Genomic DNA, 19292 nt, shown 5'->3' with positions numbered 1-19292 from the left:
AGTCTACCTGGCAGGCGGCCACTGCTGTTGCCACTCTTAAGGGCACCGGGTACCTTCTGGGGGGCCGCGGAAGGAGTGCAGCCATAGCAACCTGGGCTGCTCAGAGGGGGCAGCCCCGCTCACCTCGGAGCTTCTCTCCCGCCCCTCCGGCCTTGTGAGAAAGCGACACCTCGGGTCCAGAAATCATCCTTGCGGGCTAGCCAGCAGGACAGCACCCTTCCCCCTCAACAGCTAGGAGCCAGCGGTGGCCCGGGAGGGAGTCTCGAGTGCTCCCCCTTCAGGGTCTCACTGCTTCACCCCCTGCCAGGAAGCCACAGCCTAGCTCCCCGGTAGCAGCACCCTCCTGGGGTCAACTTCTAGCCAGACGGTCAAAGGCAGAAGAGCAGGGAAACCAGCAGGCCAGGCCTCGGCGAGCCAGGCGCACGGAGACCGGGGTGGAAAGACCATGAAGAAGCAGGTTGCAGCACCCCCCAACCCCCACTGCAGGAGAACTAGTCATACCCTATACATCAGATCCTCACCATAGGCACTCAGACACCAGAGTGGTCCAGAAATGGCCATTTTAATGCAGAAAACCATGAGAATTTACAAATGAGTCACTTTTTGGGCCAGAGCCAGGAGGCCGTGAGGGCAGAAAGGAGGTGGCGGCCGTTGAGAAGCTGGGGCCATGAGCTCAGCACCTTCACGACCCCTCCGACCCAGGCCCTCGTGTGCCCGGGCGAGCCCTGGAGGTCCCCCGGCCCCTGCCCCTTAGCGCCCACTAATTTCCTAGTGGGAAGACCTTGGGTCAACTTTAGGACAGAAGGTAGACAAATCTTGGAAACGAGGGCCTGGAGGGCACAAGGCAGGAGTCTGCTGGCTGCTGTTGGCCACCCCACCCATTGCTACACCCCCTGGGGCCAAGCACGAAGCAAAGCCGGGCTGTGGAGCCCCAGGACATCACCCCTCCCTTGCCTTCCCTCCTGGTGGGTGGCAGAGGGACCGAACACAAGCAACGGAGCAAAAAGGGTGAGGGAGGGGAGCACAGGTCCTGGGGCTGAGGTCTGGGAAGGGGCTGTTTGACTGGATCTGGCTTGGAGAAAGGGAGGGATCTCAGATGAGGCGGCTTGGGGGGGAGCCGTCAAACCCAGTTCTAGACCATCCCCCCAAGCTATGTACATCCATCTGTCAGAGATGGCATGATGCTGGTTTGGGTTCAGCACCTCCCACGTGGGGCATGCAGGGGGAGATGGGCTGGAGGCTCAGGGCACTGGAGGTAGAAAGGAGCCCTCCCACCTTCCCCTTTCCCCTAAGCCAGGAAGGTCAAAGACACATCTAAGGCAGCCCAGATTCCAGCATGGCCCGAGGCCGTGAATACTGGGCTTCCCAAGGGGTGGTTGTGGTCCAGGCCCCCCGCCGACTACAGGCACTTCCCCAATCTCCCCACCCCACCACCCCCCAATCTGGCAAGGTGAAGGGGACCCCCCCAGAGCCGGGGCGTCTCAGCCCCTCCCAACAAAAGAATGTGGTCTCCAGCAGCTTCCACTGGGGGCAGGGGCAGGGGCGGAGCCTTCGCCCTGGACACCCACCTGTCCCCTCTCCCACCTTGTCCGAGGGCGCGGACCCCAGGGCAGAAGTGAACCCTGGAGCACAGGTCCTGCCAGGCATGGGTAGGGGAGAGATGGGGAAGCTGGTCACTTTGGCATCTCCAAGGCTGACACCTGGGGCTTCACCTTGAAGTACTGGTGGAATCGGATCACTGCGTACCTGCCAGGAGACCAGAGGGAGCCTGGAGTGAGAAGAAAAGCCACCGGGCCCCACTGGGGGCGCTCACACCACAAGGAAGTCTCACCAGCTCAACCCCAGGGCAGACGGATGTTTTGGTTTTTTTTTTACTTCAACTATTTTATTTTTCTTCTTAGACTGGAGCCGCTCTTCCCCAATTTTTTTTTAAGAGTTCAGCAGTGTTAAGTACATTTATATTGTTATGCAACAGATCTCTGGGACTTTCTCGTTTTGCAAAACTGAAACGCTGTACCCATGAAGCAGCAACTTCCCATATCCCCCTCCTCCCAGCCCCTGGCAACCACCCCTCCACTCCGTTTCTTTTTTAAATTTCAAGCAAACTCCACCGCACAGTTGGGGCTCGAACACACAACGCTGAGATCAAGAGTCACAGGCTCTAGTGACTGAGCGCCCCCTAAGTTATTATTAAATAACTAATTTAGTTATTTCATGAAAGTGGAATCCTACGGTATTGATCTTTTGGGGACTGGCTTGTTTCACTTAGTACCATGTCCTCAAAGGTCATACGTTGTAGCACGTGACATGATTTCCTGTCTTTAAGAGGCTGAGCAATATTCCATCGTCGGTGCATACCACATTTTGTTTATCTACTCAGCCAGCCACGGCTGCCTCCTGGCTGTTGTGAATAATGCTATCAACATGGGCGTGCAGGTATCTCTTTGACACCCTGCTTTCCATTCTGGCCACGTACCCAGCGGTGAGAACGCTGGATTGCACAGGAACTCTATTTTTAACGTTTTAAGGAAGCACAGCATGGTTTTCTCCAGCAGCTGCACGGTTTTACGTTCCCCCCAGAAGGGCCCAAGGGTTCCAATTTTCTGCGTTCTCACCAACACTGGTTTTCTGTTTGATAGCAGCTGTCCTGACGGGCGTGAGGTGACAGCTCACGGTGGCTGTGCTTTGCATTTCTCTAATTGTTGTGAACCCTGTGAAGCCAGGTGGGGGGAGGAAAGGGCAAGAAGACTGGACCAGAATGGAGGACAAAAAGGACTCCCGGTCCTTAGGGACATCTGTACCTTACAGGGTAGAGCCAGCGGTCAAGATCCAAGTATGGTTTCAGTACAGACCCTAATACATCACGGAAGGAGGTCCAACAGCCCACACAGTAAGCGCTAAACCCTGAGTGACCTCACTGAGCCACCTCCACTCTCTGGAACTCTGTCCCCTCCGTTACGGAATGGACAGTTCCATTCAGCAGCAGGCCCCGTGGCTACGAGCGCTGGCAGGAGAGCAGGGGCAGTAGAAGAGGTCGTAGGATGTAGTAGGAAAAGCAGTCTCCCACCAGGCACGAGGGGAGGGTTCGAGAACTTCCACTTTCAGAGTGGTACTCTCGGCTCATGTGTTTCCCCTAGAGTGGTGACCTCACCGGCTACGGGCTGGCTGGAATGGGAGCAAGTTAGCAGACCAGAGGACGGGACTTTGGATGCTCTCTCTGGCCTGTTCTCTGCCCCCACGCCCTCGGCTCAAGCTTTTCCTTTCCCCCCCACTCTCTGCCGCCCCAACTTGGCCCCTGCACTCACCTGAGGAAGTCAAAGTCGATGGTGGAGAACTGGTTCTGGATGAGGGCCCAGAGTGCCCAGAAGAAGTGAGACGCCTGGAAACAGACCAGAGTCAGTCAGCAGGGCAGTCACCCACTGCTGTAACGGACCCCACGCAGCTAGAGGAAAGTCACTCTGGGAGACACGGAAGTAGGCTGCTGGCGGAGACACGATGGGGTCTCCCCAGCACAGGTCAGGGGAAAATCTTGGAGGTCAGGTCACTGGACAGCGTTTGGGGGCTTCGCACCCTTGGGAAAAAGGTGGAGTCGATTCTACTGCTCCAGGAAGGGGTCGGCAGGGTGGTGCTTCCAGGGCCCTCGCTTGTCCCCCAGCCTGGACAACGCCATCCCTGGCTTCTCCCCTGCCCGCGGGAGTCTCCTGGGGTCTTCAAGGCCAAGGTATCCAGGATGAAATGAACCCCTGCACCAGATCACAGGCTCAGTCCCGTGATCATCAGGAAAGACCCCCTTAACTGTCCTTCACCCCTTTCCCTCTTCTGTCAGGAGGTGGGTTGGGTTGGAAAAGGAGTGATGTGTGAGCAAGAAGGTCCTGTGTCTGGGCTTTGACTAAGCATTCAACTGCTCTCCCCAGGGCCAGAAGCACCCTCGGGGCCAGGCCACAGCAGTGACATTACTATCCCAGGCCAGGGCCCCCTACCCCCACCCCATGTCCTCTGGGGTTGGCTATATAGCCCCTCCCTCCGCTTTGCAGGACCTTCCGTGGGTACAGACCAATTACCAAGTACAAATGATTACTAAAAAATGGTAGCAAGAGAAAGGCATAAGTGGAAGAGTTCAGAGGAAGAACCTGATGGAGAATCAGTTTTGTGCCAACGAGGGAAACAGGAGGCAATCCAAAATGACAGGTAAGATTCTACTTAAGCTCCCCTGAGGTATTAGGAAACCCGGAGCAGTGGGCTTGTCTTCTTGCTTATGCAATGGCTGGCATTACTAAGCCTAGCTGGCAATCCCCTGGACACACGCCACGGAGACCTGGTACCCTGGATAAATGCCACTCAACATCAGCTCAGTACCGTGTGAGCAGGAAGAGCCTGACGGGAGAGGCTTACACAGAGTTCTGAGTCAGCAGAGGTAGTTAACAAGGAGGATTAGAACTGACATTCCTTATCTTCTCCAAAGGCAAAGAAAAAAAAAAAAAAAAAACCACAAGCATTTAACTGCAGCATGAAAGAAAAGAGAGAACTGCTGAAATAGGAAGCTGGGATCTTTCTTGGAAGTCTTTCCTTAGGAAGAAGAGAAAGACCTGATGGGGTAGGGAAAAGCGGGGGACAGGGCATCTCGGTAAGATGGGGATGCCCAAGAGGGCGTCTAGGTGGGGTTCGGGATCATATGCTGGGGCCCCAGGACCTCACACCTAACCCCGGGCTCTGCTTCCTCCGCCACAGGCTGTGACCGGGTGGGAACCGCGGGTGGGCCCCTCCCTCCCCTGCCCTCCCCTGCCCTCCCCTGCCCTCTTCCGGGCTCAGGCACTCACCAGGGCAAACTTGTTGACTTGCACATAGAGCCTCTCCACCTCCCTGGGGGTCACGGCCATCCCCTTTTGAGCCTGTAGGTAGTAGCTCAGCCACTGCAGCTGGGTGTCCCGCCCAGGGTACCGGCAGTAATCGACCTCATTCACACCTGATGGGGAAGGTGCCGCAGGCGGTTGCTGGGGGATGGGCCCACCTGGGGGGGGTCCTCCAGCTCAGATGTTCCCTGCTCCCCTCAGCACTTCCATGTGCTTTGCCCCGAGGGGCTGTGCCCAGGAAGACAGCCTCTCGACCACCGAACTTGGCTAATGTGAGCAGCTTTCCGTGGGCTGGAGGAAAGCACAGAGACACCGTCTTGGGTGGGCCGGGGAACCCCCCCCCCCCATCCCCACCCCCACCCAAGACAGCATCACTGTACCCGGTGCCCTTTACAGAACTAGGGCCCACAGGAGGTGCTCGGTCACAGCACCGCGTCTGCATCCTCATCTTCGGTCTGTTGCTAACTAACCTTGCACGAGACCTCCCCTCCCACTGGCCTAGGCCCCTTCCTTTTGGGCGTCTCAGACGCTGCTTCCTACACCAGTGCTGAGCTGGCCACCTACAAACATCACCTAGAGAGCTTGGTAGAAACAGATTCCCAGGCATCTCTACCCACCCACCCCCCCCTCCAAATCTCCAGAGGATTCGGAAATGCATCCGGACTTGGAACCAGATGGCTTCGATTCCTTCCGGTCCTGCCCTTCCTTGAGTCCTCAAGCTGCCAGCCCGATCCGCACCAGCCATATCCTGGGCACGGTGGCAGAGGCCTTGGCTTCAGAGCTGGGACAGAAAGCAGCGGTTCGTTTAAGACAGGACCAGGACCCGGCCGCCTTCCCCATGGTCTCTTCCTCTCCTTTCCTTCTTGTCTTTCCCAAGCTTCTCTCCTATTCCTGGAGAAACACAGTCTCTGGGGCCCCGAGAGTATGGCTGGAAAAGAAGCTCCTTGCACGGTTGTAGAAACTAAGGCCCAGAGAGAAGAAACCTGCGCCGGGTCACAGAGCCAGTTAGAGGTGAATTCAGGGTTGCAACTCTTCTCTCCTACTTTCAGTACTGGGTCTCCCTGCTCCCAAGAGCCCAGGAGCTCCCCGCCTGGCTCCCAGTCTCCTTCCCCGCCCTCCTCCTTCCCCCATGCTAGGATCTGCCTCCTTCATTCTCAACTTGGGAGCAGGATGCAATCTGTCCCTTTGGAGAAATTCCAGCTGGACTTTGCTCTGTGTGGTGGGTGAGGAGGGCTTAAAATGCTTAAGAGATCGCCCTTCTGGAAAGGCCAGTGGGTCTGGCAACCGAACACTCACAGGCCCAGGGCCCTGCCGGTGCCAGCCTCTGCTCTGTGCCACACCCCACAGCGTAGCTCCTCTGCCCAGCTGAGGCCCCCTGGTCCCTTGGGTTCCCAGATGCAGCTGGTGGCCACCCCAGGGAGTCACAGCCTCAGGTGCAATCAGAGCTTGACAGACCTGGTCACCTGAGGCTATGGAAGGGGCACGGTGGGCCAGGATTGGGCCCGGGAGTGGCTGAGGCTGGGCCAGGTGGCAGCTTTACAGATGGCCTGGGTGTGCCTCACCTGTCTTAAGCCACAGGGGCTGAGCACACCATGCATCCCACACTGTCAGCCTGGTGATGTCCCTCCAGCCCCAGGGCCCAAGCTCCATCCACGAGTTGCCTCTTTAGCCCCAAACTGTTTAACAATTAAGCCCTCAAGCTGGCAAAACCTACCCCGCTCCCTTTACACAAATGATGCGATTGTACACACTGTGCCTTTACTGAACAATCGGCCACCCCTACGAAACACCCCCCGCCCCCGGCCTCCATTCCTGCGCCGGTCTCCCCTCGCCGCCGGAAGGCCTCCCTGCCTGACATCAGCAGCCGATGCCAATATGATGCTTAGTATGTGCTACACTCGTGTGTGTATCTCACACTGATGCTACGAAGTAGGCACTAATAATAGCTCCACCTTACAGAGGCACAGAGAAGGTAAGTAACCTGCCCAAGGACCACACAGCGGGCAAGCAACAAAGCTAGGATTTGAACTTGGACAGTCAAGTGGCAGAGTGTATACTTTTAACTAGTTCCACCTAGATTATTCTCATCAGGCCACTAGCTTATTCTGCTCCTTATCCACAAGCGGGATCCTTATTCACAATTGTGCAACAGGAAGCTTGGGCAGGGAGGCAAGCAGAGACTATGGTTGTCCTGTGCTGGCCCAGCTGGCATGGGCTGTGTCTGCCCAGAGGAAGGAGTTATTTTTGTGGTTTTTTTTAAGATTAAAAAAAAAATTTTTAAGTAATCCTCTACACCCGATGTGGGGCTCAAACTCACAACCCCGAAATCCAGAGCCACGCGCTCCACTGACTGAGCCAGCAACGTGCCCCGGGGTTTTTTTCTAACTCACACGCCAAGCCAAGTATCCTCAGGGATCCCACAGAGGGCACATTTTCCTGATTTGTACCAAACTGCCATATGGGCTGGCAGGGGTCTGCTCTGTGTATGTGGGTCCGGCCCCCACCATGAGATCTGGAGCTCCCTCCAGGCAGGCTGTGCCTCCCCCAGACGAGTTGTGAGATTTGGGAGGACAGGGGCTGTTAAGCCTCCACCCAGCAAGTACACAACCCCCCCCCCCTCATGCTCACCCTGGACCTGGCCTTCCTTCATAAGGAAGGCAACTTGGACAAAGACCAAATGGTAATTAATACCCTTCTTACCTGCAAACTCATTGAAATGGTTGCCAATGTCAAAAGCTTGGTAGTTGTAGCCGGCGTATTCATAGTCAATGAACCGTACATGGCCTACAAGGTAGAAGAGAGGCAATAAAAGTTGGTCCCAGGAGACAGGGAAACAGGGCCAGGGCACGTTTCCACGGGCCTCTGGAATGCACCCACTGACTCTCGCTGGCCTCTGCAGCAACCCGGCCTAACACACCCTCCTCGGCGGTAATCTTCTAAGCTGTTTCTTTGTCCATCTGCCCTCCCCCTACCTCTGGCTGTCCCTCTCACACAGGGGGACCCTCACGCTCTGCTCATCTAAAGGCATCTGTCCTCAGCATGGCTAAGGGCCAGAAATAAAGGTAAGTACTTCCTAGGGGTGGAGCTCTCATTAGGAACACAGGAAAGTTCTGGCTCCATGAAGGCTTGGGCCATCCAAGAGGTCCTTGGAACCCCAAAATGTGGTCAGAAGGAATAGCTCAGGTGTCCTAACACTGAGGACCTCTGCAAACCAGGATTTTGAGTTCTTTTTTGGCAGAGGTTTCTAAGAGGACATTTGTTTTCCTTTTTTTTTTAAACATTTATTTTTGAGGGAGAAAGAGCACATGTGGGGGAGGGGTAGAGAGAGGCGGGGACAGAGGATCCCAAGTGGGCTCTTCGCTAACAGCAGAGAGCCCGATGCGGGGCTCAAACCCACGAACCACAAGACAATGACCTGAGCCGAAGTCAGATGCTTAACCGACAGAGCCATCCAGGCGCCCCCTTTTCTTAGATCACCCTAAGATCTAAACTAGAAGGTCTCCTTTTGCTTGTCCAAGTGCCAGTCTGAGGAACAGAACCTCGAAGGCAGCTGCTCGATCAGCCTGAGCCCTGCTGCTGTCCAAACAGACCCAGAGAACTGTACCTTTGGTGCTGTCATAGATGATGTTCTTGCAGAGCAGGTCATTGTGACAAAACACCACAGGGGAATCCAACTGGGACAGGTGCTCCTTCAGCCAGGCCAGCTCCCGTTCCAACACCTCCACCTTGGGGACATCTGCAGAAAGGCTGGGCAGTGGTAAGAAAGGTGGCCGGTGAGGGGAGGGCTGATAGGAGACAGGTAGGTACTTGGCCTCAAGAGCCCTGAGCGCTGGCCTTACCACTACCATTTACCGCAGAGGGGCCCTGGACAAATGGCTCACCCTTCAGACCCTCACTTTTGTCATCTGTAAAATGGCACTAGGGCTTCCTGATCGCCTGACTTCCTGTAGTTACCCTAAGAAGCTTATTAAAACATGGGCATAAGAACATTTCGCAAAGCATAGAAGTGCCTGAGCCCACGGCATCCCTGCTACTTTGTGGAAGGGATAGGAAGGTAAGGAGGGAGGCAGAGAGAGAGGACAGGAGGGGAGAATGAGCGTCCGCATTCAATGATTCCAGACTAAGACAACAAGGGCAGAGGGGAGAGCTGCAAACAGGCCTGTCTTAGCGTGCTAGAAGATTCCTAGAGGAAGGTGTAGCTCCCTAAAACTAGACAGTCTGTGGAGGCGTCACAGGGCCCTGTGGAGGGGCTGGCCCACTGGCATTCGAGGAGGCAGAGGTATGCCCTGGTATGTCCCCCTCCCTCTCCCGCGGCTGGTGTCACAGGGGGAAAGGACCAGAGAGCTCATAAAGCCTAGCTACTCAGCTCAGAGAGAGACCACTCAGGCCCACTTAAGAAAGCAAACGAACTGCGTCTTGGGCTCACTCCCATAAGACCAAGGGAACATTAGGGCCTTTCAACCCAGCACTCGCTCTGTAGCTCCCCAGTGACTCGTCCCTTCCGCCTGGAAGTACGAGCGTGCGCTTCCTCGACCCAGGCCACACTGTGCATTCGTGGGCAACTTGAGGGCGGGAACAGAGATGATGGAGGGCACCCCTCCTCTGTGCCCTGCCCCGACCCGCAGCACATGACGCACCACTGCGGAAGGAAACACGCGTGGAGAAGTGAACCAGTGGGTCGATCAGGGCTGGTAACAGAGGCCATGCCCTCACTGGTGAGGGCGCACCGTGCTGGGATGCTCTGAACTTTGGTCCCCAGGAAGCACACAGGTCTGTGCACACTGAAAAACCAAATAGTTAGCACAGCCCTTGAAACCCCAGAACCACCAGTGGGTGGAAGAGAGGAGGCTGGGGTTTTATCTCCTGTTCTATCTCCATGTATCTCCTGTTTGCTTTCTCATCCAGAGCGGCCAGAGTATGTGCAGGAGGAGGAGAATGGGATATGTCCTCCTGATCCTCCCAAAGGAGGCCCCGTCACTCCCTCACCCGGTCCAGAGGCTGAAACATGGCAAAGAGTGTTTAGCAGGCATCCCCCCGTCCCCATGGAGAAGGACAAATGGCAGGCTTCAAGAAGGTCAAAACTAAAGAGGATCTTAGGCCTCTAGGCCAACTCTATGGGGAAACTGAGGCTCATGGAAAGACAGAGGCTCTCCAGCTTCCAGAAGTCTCTTGCACAGCTGAACCCTCTTCCTCCTCACCTAAGAGAGGCAATCCCCAGCCTGTCCATGGATCCAAAGTCAAGTCGAACCTCCTAACCGTGAGGGCCTCGGTGCCCCCGTCAGAGGCTCTGCAAAGGCCCGGCAAAGGCCAGAAGAATCTGTTAATGGGGGGTGATCTGGGGGAGGCCTTCCTTTATCCTCACTGGAGTTTATCTGTGTTGACTGGTCTGCATAAGATGCGTTTCAATCTTGGCTCTCCTTAAGAAGATACCTTTTAAGATTTTTTTTCCCTTGGTCCAAGACCATCTAAAGATAAGAATTAGGAGGCTTTCTTTGGTTTGGCCAGGTCTCAGCCTGAAAAACATCTTTGACATCTAAGATACCTGCTGCCCAGGCTCTGACCTCTGCCTGACCCCCACCTTACCCACCCCAAGGCCACGCAGATGGTTACTGTGGGAACAATCCAGGCCTCCTATCTCCCTGGGCAGCCTCCCTTGGCCACCCCGCTTCCCTCCCCTGAGAACTTGAAACTCCCCCAGCCTTGCTACCTTTAGCCCGGACACCACTAGACTGTTTCAAGGCTGCGTGGTTGGCAGAACAGTAATGACCAGAGCATCACAGAAACCATCACACCTCAGGCAGACTGTCCCCTAGAGGCAGCAGGAGGGGGACGCAGGGGCTGCAGGGCCCCCAGGGAAGCCTGGGGGTTCCTCCTGATGAAAAAACTGCTCCCTGCCAAGTGTCCTCAGCTTTCAGGATCCAGTGGGGGGGAAACGTACCCACAGTAGGCTATATGCTGGAGCTTCCTGGCCCATCACCTTTGCCCTGATAGCACTCAGCCCATCCAAATCTCCTCCTGATGCCCCCAAAGCAATGATTGCCGCCCCCATTGTCCCAGCCACCCCAGACACCTCTATGCCCAACCAAATACCAAGGCTATCAAATCTATTCCAAGTCTCTGACTCACCCCCCATTTTCCATCCCCCCCTCCCCCCCATGAAGCTGCCCCAGGGCAATGTTCCTAAAAATGTGGTTCCTTGATCCCCCGCCTCAGAATCACCCGAGGAACCTGGCAAAGGCAGAATTCTAGGGTCTAACGCAAGACCTCCCAGTCAATCACCAAGGTCAGCCAGGGCCGGGAACCTACGTTTAGCAAGCGCCCAGGGGAATGCTATGCTCAAACGTGGGGAGCCCTAGTTCCAGATCTTGCCCATTCAATTTCAACACTCCCCGAGCTGGCCGCCCCCCTCAAGTCCCTATCCCCGCTTCCCCAAATCCCACCTGATGCTGTCCTTTACAACGCAGGAGGGCTTTCTTCCTAAACCACAGTCGTGGTCCCTGGCTCAATGACTTCCCGCTGCTAAATGAAATCCTGGCTCCTGAACCTGGCATGGAAGGGCCCTTCCAGTCTAGCTCCAACCCACCTCTGCAGCCCCACCTCCCGTAGCCCTTCCCGATCCCTCCTGAAGGCCTGCTCCAACCACCCTCAGCCACTCGTCACCCATGAGCCAAGCATATTTCTCCATCTCCTCCAGCCCGAGTGGCCTCCCTTCCCAGCTCTGCCCGCTACCTCTGCCGAGAAAACTTGCCCTGGTTCTCCCACCCCCGCACGCATTATACACCCGGCCTTCTTTGGTAGCTATGCACAGGCAGGTCCTATGTACCCTTGCTCCTTCCTAAGGTTCCTAAGCTCCTTGAGGGCAGGGCCAATATCACAGCCATGGTTTTCGTTGTTTTAAAATCCCAGTCAACGTTTGGGAAATGCAGGACTAAACCTGGGTTATTACCCTGTGACTGGAGCTCAAGAGCTCTGTCTTGTCCAGGTCACTGCTCAGTACCACGCGTGTGGGATAGGTCAGGCAGTTTAGGGCAGGCACCATCCCCAAAAGAGGCTCTGAGAAGTTAAATAACTTGATTTGCCCGAGGTCAAAGGTACGACAAGAGCAAAGGTAGTTGGTCAGTTTTTCTCCAGGGACCACTCTGCTCCGAACAAGGTCACCCCTGAAGGTTACACGGTGACAGTACAGTCAAAGGAAGCTGAGGTGGCAAGGGTCATGCCCGAGCACCCAACTGGACTCTAGCCCTTGAGCTGCCACTGACCTTGGACAAGCCCCATCCCCTTCTCCAGACCTCAGTTTTTCCATCTGTCAGATGAAAGTGGTGGGTTATGTGACCAGAGGGTCCTGTTGACTTAGACACCCCAGGATCCTGCTCTCCATGTGCTGTTTCAGTCCTAAGGGGGTAGGCGACTCTTGTCCCAGAGATAACATTTGGCATAGAAGGTCTGAATGTGGGCCATCCTGAACAAATAGTCCTAAAGCAGTGCTTGATAATCATTAAATGGGAGGATCCAGATAAAATCGTGCGTGTGTGTGTGTGTGTGTGTGTGTGACACATGATCGGGATCGAGTTAATTATTGTCCTGTCATCTTAGAGGAGGGAAGGAGATACCTTCCCCCCAAACCTCTTCTGTACCCTACTCCCATGAACCTCTGGAACAAGGGTGATGTTCAACCCAGCAGGGAACATGGAGGGATCAGAGACTCACTACTGCCTTTTCCTGGAGGGGGCAGGGGAGACACTCTTCTCTCCAACTCCCCATGCCTACTCCAGCACTCGAGGGTATGTTGGGGAGCCAGGTACCTGGAGGCTAAAAGGACTCCCAAGTTGCTGGCCAGAGAGCCTCCCTTGCTGTCTGGGAACCCTGTCTTAGCTGGGGAAAGGCAATGTTGGGGATGAGTGGAGCACCCCTTCCTTGGAAAGAGCAGGGAAGACACTACAAGCTGTCAGTTTGAATAAGGTGGGAAGCAGGGTCCCCAGAGGCACATGGGGACAAGAGGCATCCAGGCAAGTAGCAGGAGTCTTGATGTCCCAAGGGCTTGTCAACTGATGAGCTGAGTTCTTCTGACTGATCATGAACTCAGCCTCACCCCGTTCTCAGAGGCTGGGATCTCCCTACTGGTTGCTCAGGAGTCTGCTTAGGTAGAAAGGGCCCTGGGCTGGGAAACAGAACCCTGCCTGGGACGAGCCTGACACTGGGTAAAGCTCTGAGCCTCAGTTTCCTTTTAAGTAAAGGGGAAGACAGTCCCTAACCCCGGTCTCTACCGCAACCCGAAGACTCAAGGAGAAATGAACACTTAGGTGTAAAGCTGGGGATCTGAGTTCCTGAGATCTGGTCAGTCGGCTCAGCTCTGCTTGGAGACAGACAGAGCAGTCAGGACTGAAGCCCCTCAACCTCCTGGTGGGGTCAGATGGAGCCTAAAGAACGGAGGCGGGATTGCATTAAGGCGGCAGAGACAGAAGCAGCCTCGAACCCTCCCAGCTCTTTGTACCTGGGGTTGATCTCGTTCTTCACGAGGGTGAAATAATTGTGCATCTTGTGCCAGAGGGTGGGCTTGGGCAGGCTGCCGTTGGCGTGGATGGTGTGAATCTTTGCCATTTCTAAGGCGATTAGCCTGCAGCAGAAAACAGGAGGGGTACAGTATCAGCATGGGGCAAGCCCATCCCAGCTCAGCCCCTCCTGACCAGAAGGGGGCCTCCAGGGTCCATGGTGGGGCTAGCCAGAGGGCCGAGTATGGAACTATCACAGATCTTTTAGGGGCTTTTGCTCCCGCAGAAGGCAAGTCTGGGCAGAAGGCATGAAAAGGAGATAAGGCCTTTGGCCCGGCAGCACCCTTTCCAGAACCAGAGCTGGGGCTGCCTCAGGGAGCAGGAAGACAAAACAGTGGGCCGTTGGCCACAGGTCAATGACCCTGCCCACCCCCCCAGGGTCACGTACCCACAGCAACCCCTGGGGACAGAGGGGTCACCTGGGGATGGGGGGACTGGCCCTCCTCCCTCCTTGGACTCTGATCCATGCCCTGGTGGGGGGGGGGGGGAGGTGAATGCAGGGCACCGAGGGATCAGGGGGTGGTGATGCCAGGCAGGGAAGAAATGGCTGCCTCTTATCAGCCTGGCCAAGGTGGGGAGGGGAGCAGGCCGGCCCAGGGCAGCCCCTTCCTCTGCGGCAGGGAGTTGATGCTGGCGGCCGGGTGCCAAGGACGCAAAACAAACCAGCGTTCTATTTTCAAGTTCTCCTGTGGACATTATCCAAGGTCCCGGGAAAGAAGGAGGGGGCGGTGGGGAAGGCTGCTGGGAGAGGGTGGGGGTGGATGGAAGACTGACCGGTCAGAGAGGGAGGGCCTTGATAAGGACCCCAGCGTCTGAGGCCCTGCATCCCAGCTGGGCTCCCCCAGTCCTCTGCCAGCTCTCCCTTCTGGAGCCCCACCCCCCACCCGGCTGCCAAGCCTCCAACATTCAAGCTTCCTTCGCCTCTGCCTGTTGCTCGAATAATAATCACTGGGAAAGACAACAAAGGCATTGGCTGTTTGAAACCTTGTTACTGAGCTATTCCAGGGGCACCCCTCCCCTTGCCAGGTCCTGGGAAGGGGCAGGCCATCACCCAACAGGATAACAGGGCAGTCTAGGGGCTCCTCCGGAAGCCCCCAAGGCTCCCACCTCCTAAAGGGTGGAGGGGGCAGGGGGCGTGGCAGCCACCGGGTGGGTGAGAGATGAAGGCTGTGCTTTCAGAGGCTAGAGGCCCTGGGGCAGGAGGGAGCCGGCCAGGGTTTAGGCAAGGCAGGGAAACAGACCTGAGACCCTAGCCTTCCCTTCCCAAAGGAAGATTCCGACTAGAGCCTGAACAGAGCCTTTCCTTGAATATCAATAGGGCTGTTGTCTGGAGAAGCAATGAGAGTAACCTCAACACTCAGCATTTTTATGCTGCAAAGCCCCAGCAGGCAGAGGTTAGGAGGTGGGGGTTCAGGAGAACATGGGGAAGTGGCTCCCAAAGGCCTTTCCCTCTTTGCCTCTTCCTCAGATACCCACCTTCACTCTAGAAAGATTGGAAAATCATCAAGGAAGAGCCTACCTCCTACACCTATCCCAATTTCTGGCTCTCTCCCAAATGTAAGATTGTTACCGAACCTAAATCCACCTTCAATCTTCCCTACAGTGATCTTTGTCTCCATGAGAGAATGAGTCACGGCACCAGACTCACAGAGGTGGCCCGAGACTGGGAGTGATCTGGTGAGGACACAAGACTGAAGGAGAGCTGGGAGGATAGGGTGGGAGAAGCCAGGCCAGGATTCCCCAGGCCCTCACCCTGCTCTGACCTCCTATCTTCAGGCTGGGTGCTCAGCCGGAGCCTGAGAAGACCACTGTGCAGGTCTGTATGTCCCCCTACCTACAGACAGACAGACACGTACACATATAGATAAAACATACACCGGGATGTACGGGGCGCCTGGGTGGCGCAGTCGGTTAAGCGTCCGACTTCAGCCAGGTCACGATCTCGCGGTCCGGGAGTTCGAGACCCGCGTCAGGCTCTGGGCTGATGGCTCGGAGCCTGGAGCCTGTTTCCGATTCTGTGTCTCCCTCTCTCTCTGCCCCTCCCCCGTTCATGCTCTGTCTCTCTCTGTCCCAAAAATAAATAAAAAACGTTGAAAAAAAAAAATTTAAAACATACACCGGGATGTAAATAGCCCAGGGCCTGACCAGCCCCAGAGGCAGTGAGCACTGGAGGGGAAGGCATCTCAGAGTCCCTTCTAAGTCCCTTGAGGGCCTGCCAGGGGTTCTCCGCAAATAGGGCCAGGTGCGCTTACTTGGGGTTAACTGGGTAACAAGGTGAGGAAGCAAAGAAACTTCTTGGTCTGGTCCCTAGGTGGGTTTTTATTGTTTCCCCCTTGGTATTTGGAAGGCTCCTTCCCTTTGGGTGGGATGGGACTAATCTCAGAGATCCCAGGCAGACCTCTGTGATGTGCTGCTGTCCCCAGTATCAGGAGTCAACCTCACCCTGCCTGGGACCTTGCCGTAGTCTGAGCACTCTGCACGCGGGTGTGGCACAGGGGGGAGGATGCCCCCCTGTGAGGCACAGGGATGCCTCACATCCCTGCCCAGAATGGTTAGAGGAGAGAAAAGGCACTATGGGCTCCTCCTTGGTTCTCTCCCCTTCCAGACCCTACAGAGGCATCCACGGGCCTTGAAGGTTAAGTCCATTTCCTGGGTCCTGCACATCCAGGCATTTAATGGGAGAGGCTCCCAGGGGGTCAAGGGTTCTTGTGAACCTCTGTAAGGAAACCTCGGCAGCTTCCCAAACCTGCGTTCCCGCTCTGTCAGGGAACCCGGTAGAAGCTCAGACAGGGGAGGGATGGTGTCTCTCTGGGCTGCTAAACCAGGCTCACCCTGGATACGGCCCATTCTCCTAGCATGCCTGAGCCCCTGGCAGGAGGGGAGGGGCAGGAAACCCTGGGCGCTCTGGGGATTTGGCTCAGATTTCATTTCCAAGGCTCCAAGATGTTTCCAGGTCAGACACGGGGTGGGCAGAGAGCTGAGGCATGAGGTCAGGAAGCAGAGCCCTGCTGCGCTTAGGGAACCAGGTTCACCAAATTCTCACTTGCCGCCCCCAAGAAGCAGTCACCCGCGAAAATCCATGCAAAGCTACCGCCCCTCTCTGCAGAGCAATGCACAAAAACGCGCACACATTCTGCAGTTTCAGGAAGTTCACAGACCTTATGACTCAATCACGGACTCCCCTCCACACCAAGGAAGCTGGCCAAGGATTTCAAAGCCCAAGGCGCGAGGAATAGTAGAAATGAAGGGTACACGGGGGCAACCTTCTCACCTGAAGAGCCGAGGCTCCCGGATGTGCTCGGGCCCCAGGGCCATGCCCCGCATGTACTCGTAGCACAGCCCGTTCTGGAAGGTGCAGTAGAGTTTGGGGGCGCAGCCATGTGCTCGCAGCAGCTGGAAGTTCCTGACCTCATTCTCCCGGTCCACCAGCAGCTCCGTCCGCTCCCCGTACACCCGGACCAGCACACAGTCCCCCATGTCCTCCTCCACGTAGCAGGCCACCAGCTTGTTGGTGATGCCATCGGTGAAGCGCTAGCAGGGGGAGAGGGGAGCGCAAGGGTGCATGGGGCAGGGTCTCTGCGCTTGCCCCAAGGCTCCCCAGCCCAGGTGCTCATTTGAATGATGTGAATGCCGAGCACAGCTGCACAGAAGCCCCCATCCTTCAGCCCTCTCACTTAAGCAAGAGCTCAGCATTGTTCCTTCTGTTCCTGATGCTTTACTCTGTCCTCGGTGCTTGGGGTACACTTAAGAGTTCGAGCACAAAACCAAAAAAGAAAACCCAGGCCGCCTCACTTCTCCTGGGTCTGCCTCTAGTGGATGGGATTTGGCAGTGGAGGAACTCCCACACTCCTTGGTGGGTAGAAGCCCCCTCCCCCTATTTACTCCCCCATCCCTGAAAGAAACCTCTGTGGACCAGAATGTGGCCAGGGAGGGTCGGGAGCTGCCCGGGATGAGTACATTCCGACCCGGCTGCCTCTCTGCCAGGCGGAGGGCTGTCTGCTGCTCTCACCCCATCCAGCAGCGGAGGCACGGGAGGTACTGAAGTTGGCACCCACACCCACCCCAGGGCTTTGGTGGTCAGAGCTCCTTGGGGCCTCTGAGCTCCAAACCAGGAGAGACGGTAGGCCGTGGGCTGGGGAGAACAGACTCTCGGGGTAGGGTGACAAGAAGGAATGAACCATGGAATTTATGGGGCTTTAGAGGACACGTGAACCAATTCTAGCTGGGGAAAGTGAGGCGCAGGGAGAAGAGGGACTGGCTGGTAGCCTGTTCAATCTGTGCTGGAATTCACCTGGGACGTACCTGGTGGCTTGTGGGTCTTACAACCCAAGTGGGCCTTTTATTTTGAAAATGCTACCCACCCATCCCTTCCCCCAAGAGGTGTCAGCCTCTGCAGCTGGTCTGGGATCCTGGCCTTTCCCCATCCGGAAGACCTGCCCCTCCAGCACTGGCTGCAGGTGCCCCGCTCAGGACGCCTTCCTCCCTCCACAGGCGGCTCCCAGAGGGCCTGAGGGAGGGTGGGCAGGTGAAGACTCTTCAGAGGATGCAGATCAGCTGGGGAGTCTGCCTGAGGCTCCTCAGTGGGAGGCTCTGCCCACATCTGTGTCCCTGAGAATGTGCCCAGCTGGGGGTGGGGAGGCGCCCTGTGTGGGGGTGCTGAGCCGGAGCCTGGGGCGCTGGGGGCTCCGGGCTAGCCGGATTCTGCACGGTGGCTCCAGGGACCGGCAGGAACCGCTCAGAACCTGGAGACTTTGCTCCCACCGCCGGGTGGAGAAGGGGCAGGGATGTGTGTTTGTGTGGGGTGGGGGGGTGGGGGGATGTGGGGGGGGTGTCCCTTAAAAGTTCCTGCCTCCTCAGGTTTCAGTGCCGGCCGCGCGCGTTCCTCTGGGCAGCGAGGGGCACCCGCGCGCGGCGACAGGGGGTGGGGCCCTCGCGCGCAGCAAGCTGACGGTGGGCAGGTGGACCTCCGGCAGCCCGCGAGCCCCGGGAGGAGGGGGGGGGGGTGTGTGTGCGTGGGGACCGAGGGAGGTGGGAGCCTGGCTCTGCTTAGGGACCAGAACAGACGGAGCAAAATACATGCCCGGACCACCATTGCAACCCTGCCCTGCGCAGCAGCCGCGCGCCCCTGGAAGCGCCACCCGGAAGGATGCACGGACAGACGTCCACGCATCCCCGACAGGGCCCCAGCCCGGCCCCGCGCCCGCTCGGCTACCTTAGTCCGAACTTGCTCGGGCTTCCAATGTGGCCGCAGCTCCTGGATGAGGCGCAGGGCGCCCGGGAGGATGTCGTCCTGGTCCACGGATATGCCGAAGCAAGGGACGGCGGCGGCCCTCGGGGCGCCCGGCGGCTCCCGGCAGCCCGCGCCGGCCGCCGCCTTCTCCTCCATGCCCCATGAGCACTGCGGGCACGGCGCCTGCCGCCTCAGGTAAAAGGGCGAGCACGGCAGAGGAGCCGAAGGGGGCACAGCCATTCCCAGCAGCCCCACCCCCTCGGAGCCGCCGCGCGAGCGCTAGCCCCTGCGGGGGGGCCCGGCGCGGCGGTGGGAGTGGTAGAGGAGGGGCCAAGGGAAGTCCATGACTCAGGAGCCCGCTGCCCGCTCGGATCTGCGCCCGAAGCCGACCCGGGAACGCCGGGGCCCGCCGCGATTGTGACATCATCACGGGCGGCGGGCCGCACGGGGCGGGGGCCCGGGAACGCCCCCCGCCCCGCCCCCGCCCCGGCCCGCGGGCCGCCGCGGACTCCGCGGCCGCCGCTACCTGGGGCGCGGGGCGGGGGGTGACGCCCTCGGGGAGGTCGTGACGCAGGAGGCGGGGCCTGGCTCGCCCCGCCCCGCCCGCCCCACCTCCCCTCCACCCGGGTCCCGGGCCCCGCCACCGCCGGGGGGCTCGCTCTC

At 57.5% G+C, this 19292-nt stretch overlaps 1 protein-coding gene across 1 annotated transcript; it reads right to left on the bottom strand.

Annotated features, from left to right (window-relative positions):
• Positions 1-1439: 1439 nt before the first annotated feature.
• ETNK2 (ethanolamine kinase 2) lies at positions 1440-19012 on the bottom strand. The gene is made up of 8 exons (XM_086693891.1): positions 18612-19012; positions 16671-16930; positions 13342-13464; positions 8455-8597; positions 7551-7634; positions 4818-4963; positions 3306-3379; positions 1440-1746 (listed from the first exon to the last, which is right to left on the bottom strand). The coding sequence occupies exons 1-8, from the start codon at positions 18867-18869 to the stop codon at positions 1674-1676; spliced, it is 1161 nt and encodes a 386-aa protein (XP_086550017.1). The 5' UTR covers positions 18870-19012; the 3' UTR covers positions 1440-1673.
• Between the last annotated feature and the right edge of the window lie 280 nt (positions 19013-19292).

Source organism: Puma concolor, chromosome E4, assembly GCF_028749965.1.
Source record: "Puma concolor isolate L17-30 chromosome E4, mPumCon1.1.hap2, whole genome shotgun sequence".
Classification (NCBI taxonomy): Eukaryota; Metazoa; Chordata; class Mammalia; order Carnivora; family Felidae; genus Puma; species Puma concolor.
The sequence above is the reverse complement of the archived record's forward strand: the minus strand, read 5'-3'. Positions and strand labels throughout refer to the sequence as shown.

Bases quoted from the DNA above. Each gene is read 5' to 3' on its own strand.
- ETNK2 (XM_086693891.1), bottom strand. From the start codon at position 18,869: ATGGCTGTGCCCCCTTCGGCTCCTCTGCCGTGCTCGCCCTTTTACCTG. The intron at 8,598-13,341 runs GTACAAAGAGCT...ACCACTGCCCAG, and splicing joins AAGAACGAGATCAACCCCAG to CCTTTCTGCAGATGTCCCCA. The intron at 3,380-4,817 runs GTGAGTGCCTGA...GTCTGTTTCCAG, and splicing joins AAGTCAACAAGTTTGCCCTG to GCGTCTCACTTCTTCTGGGC.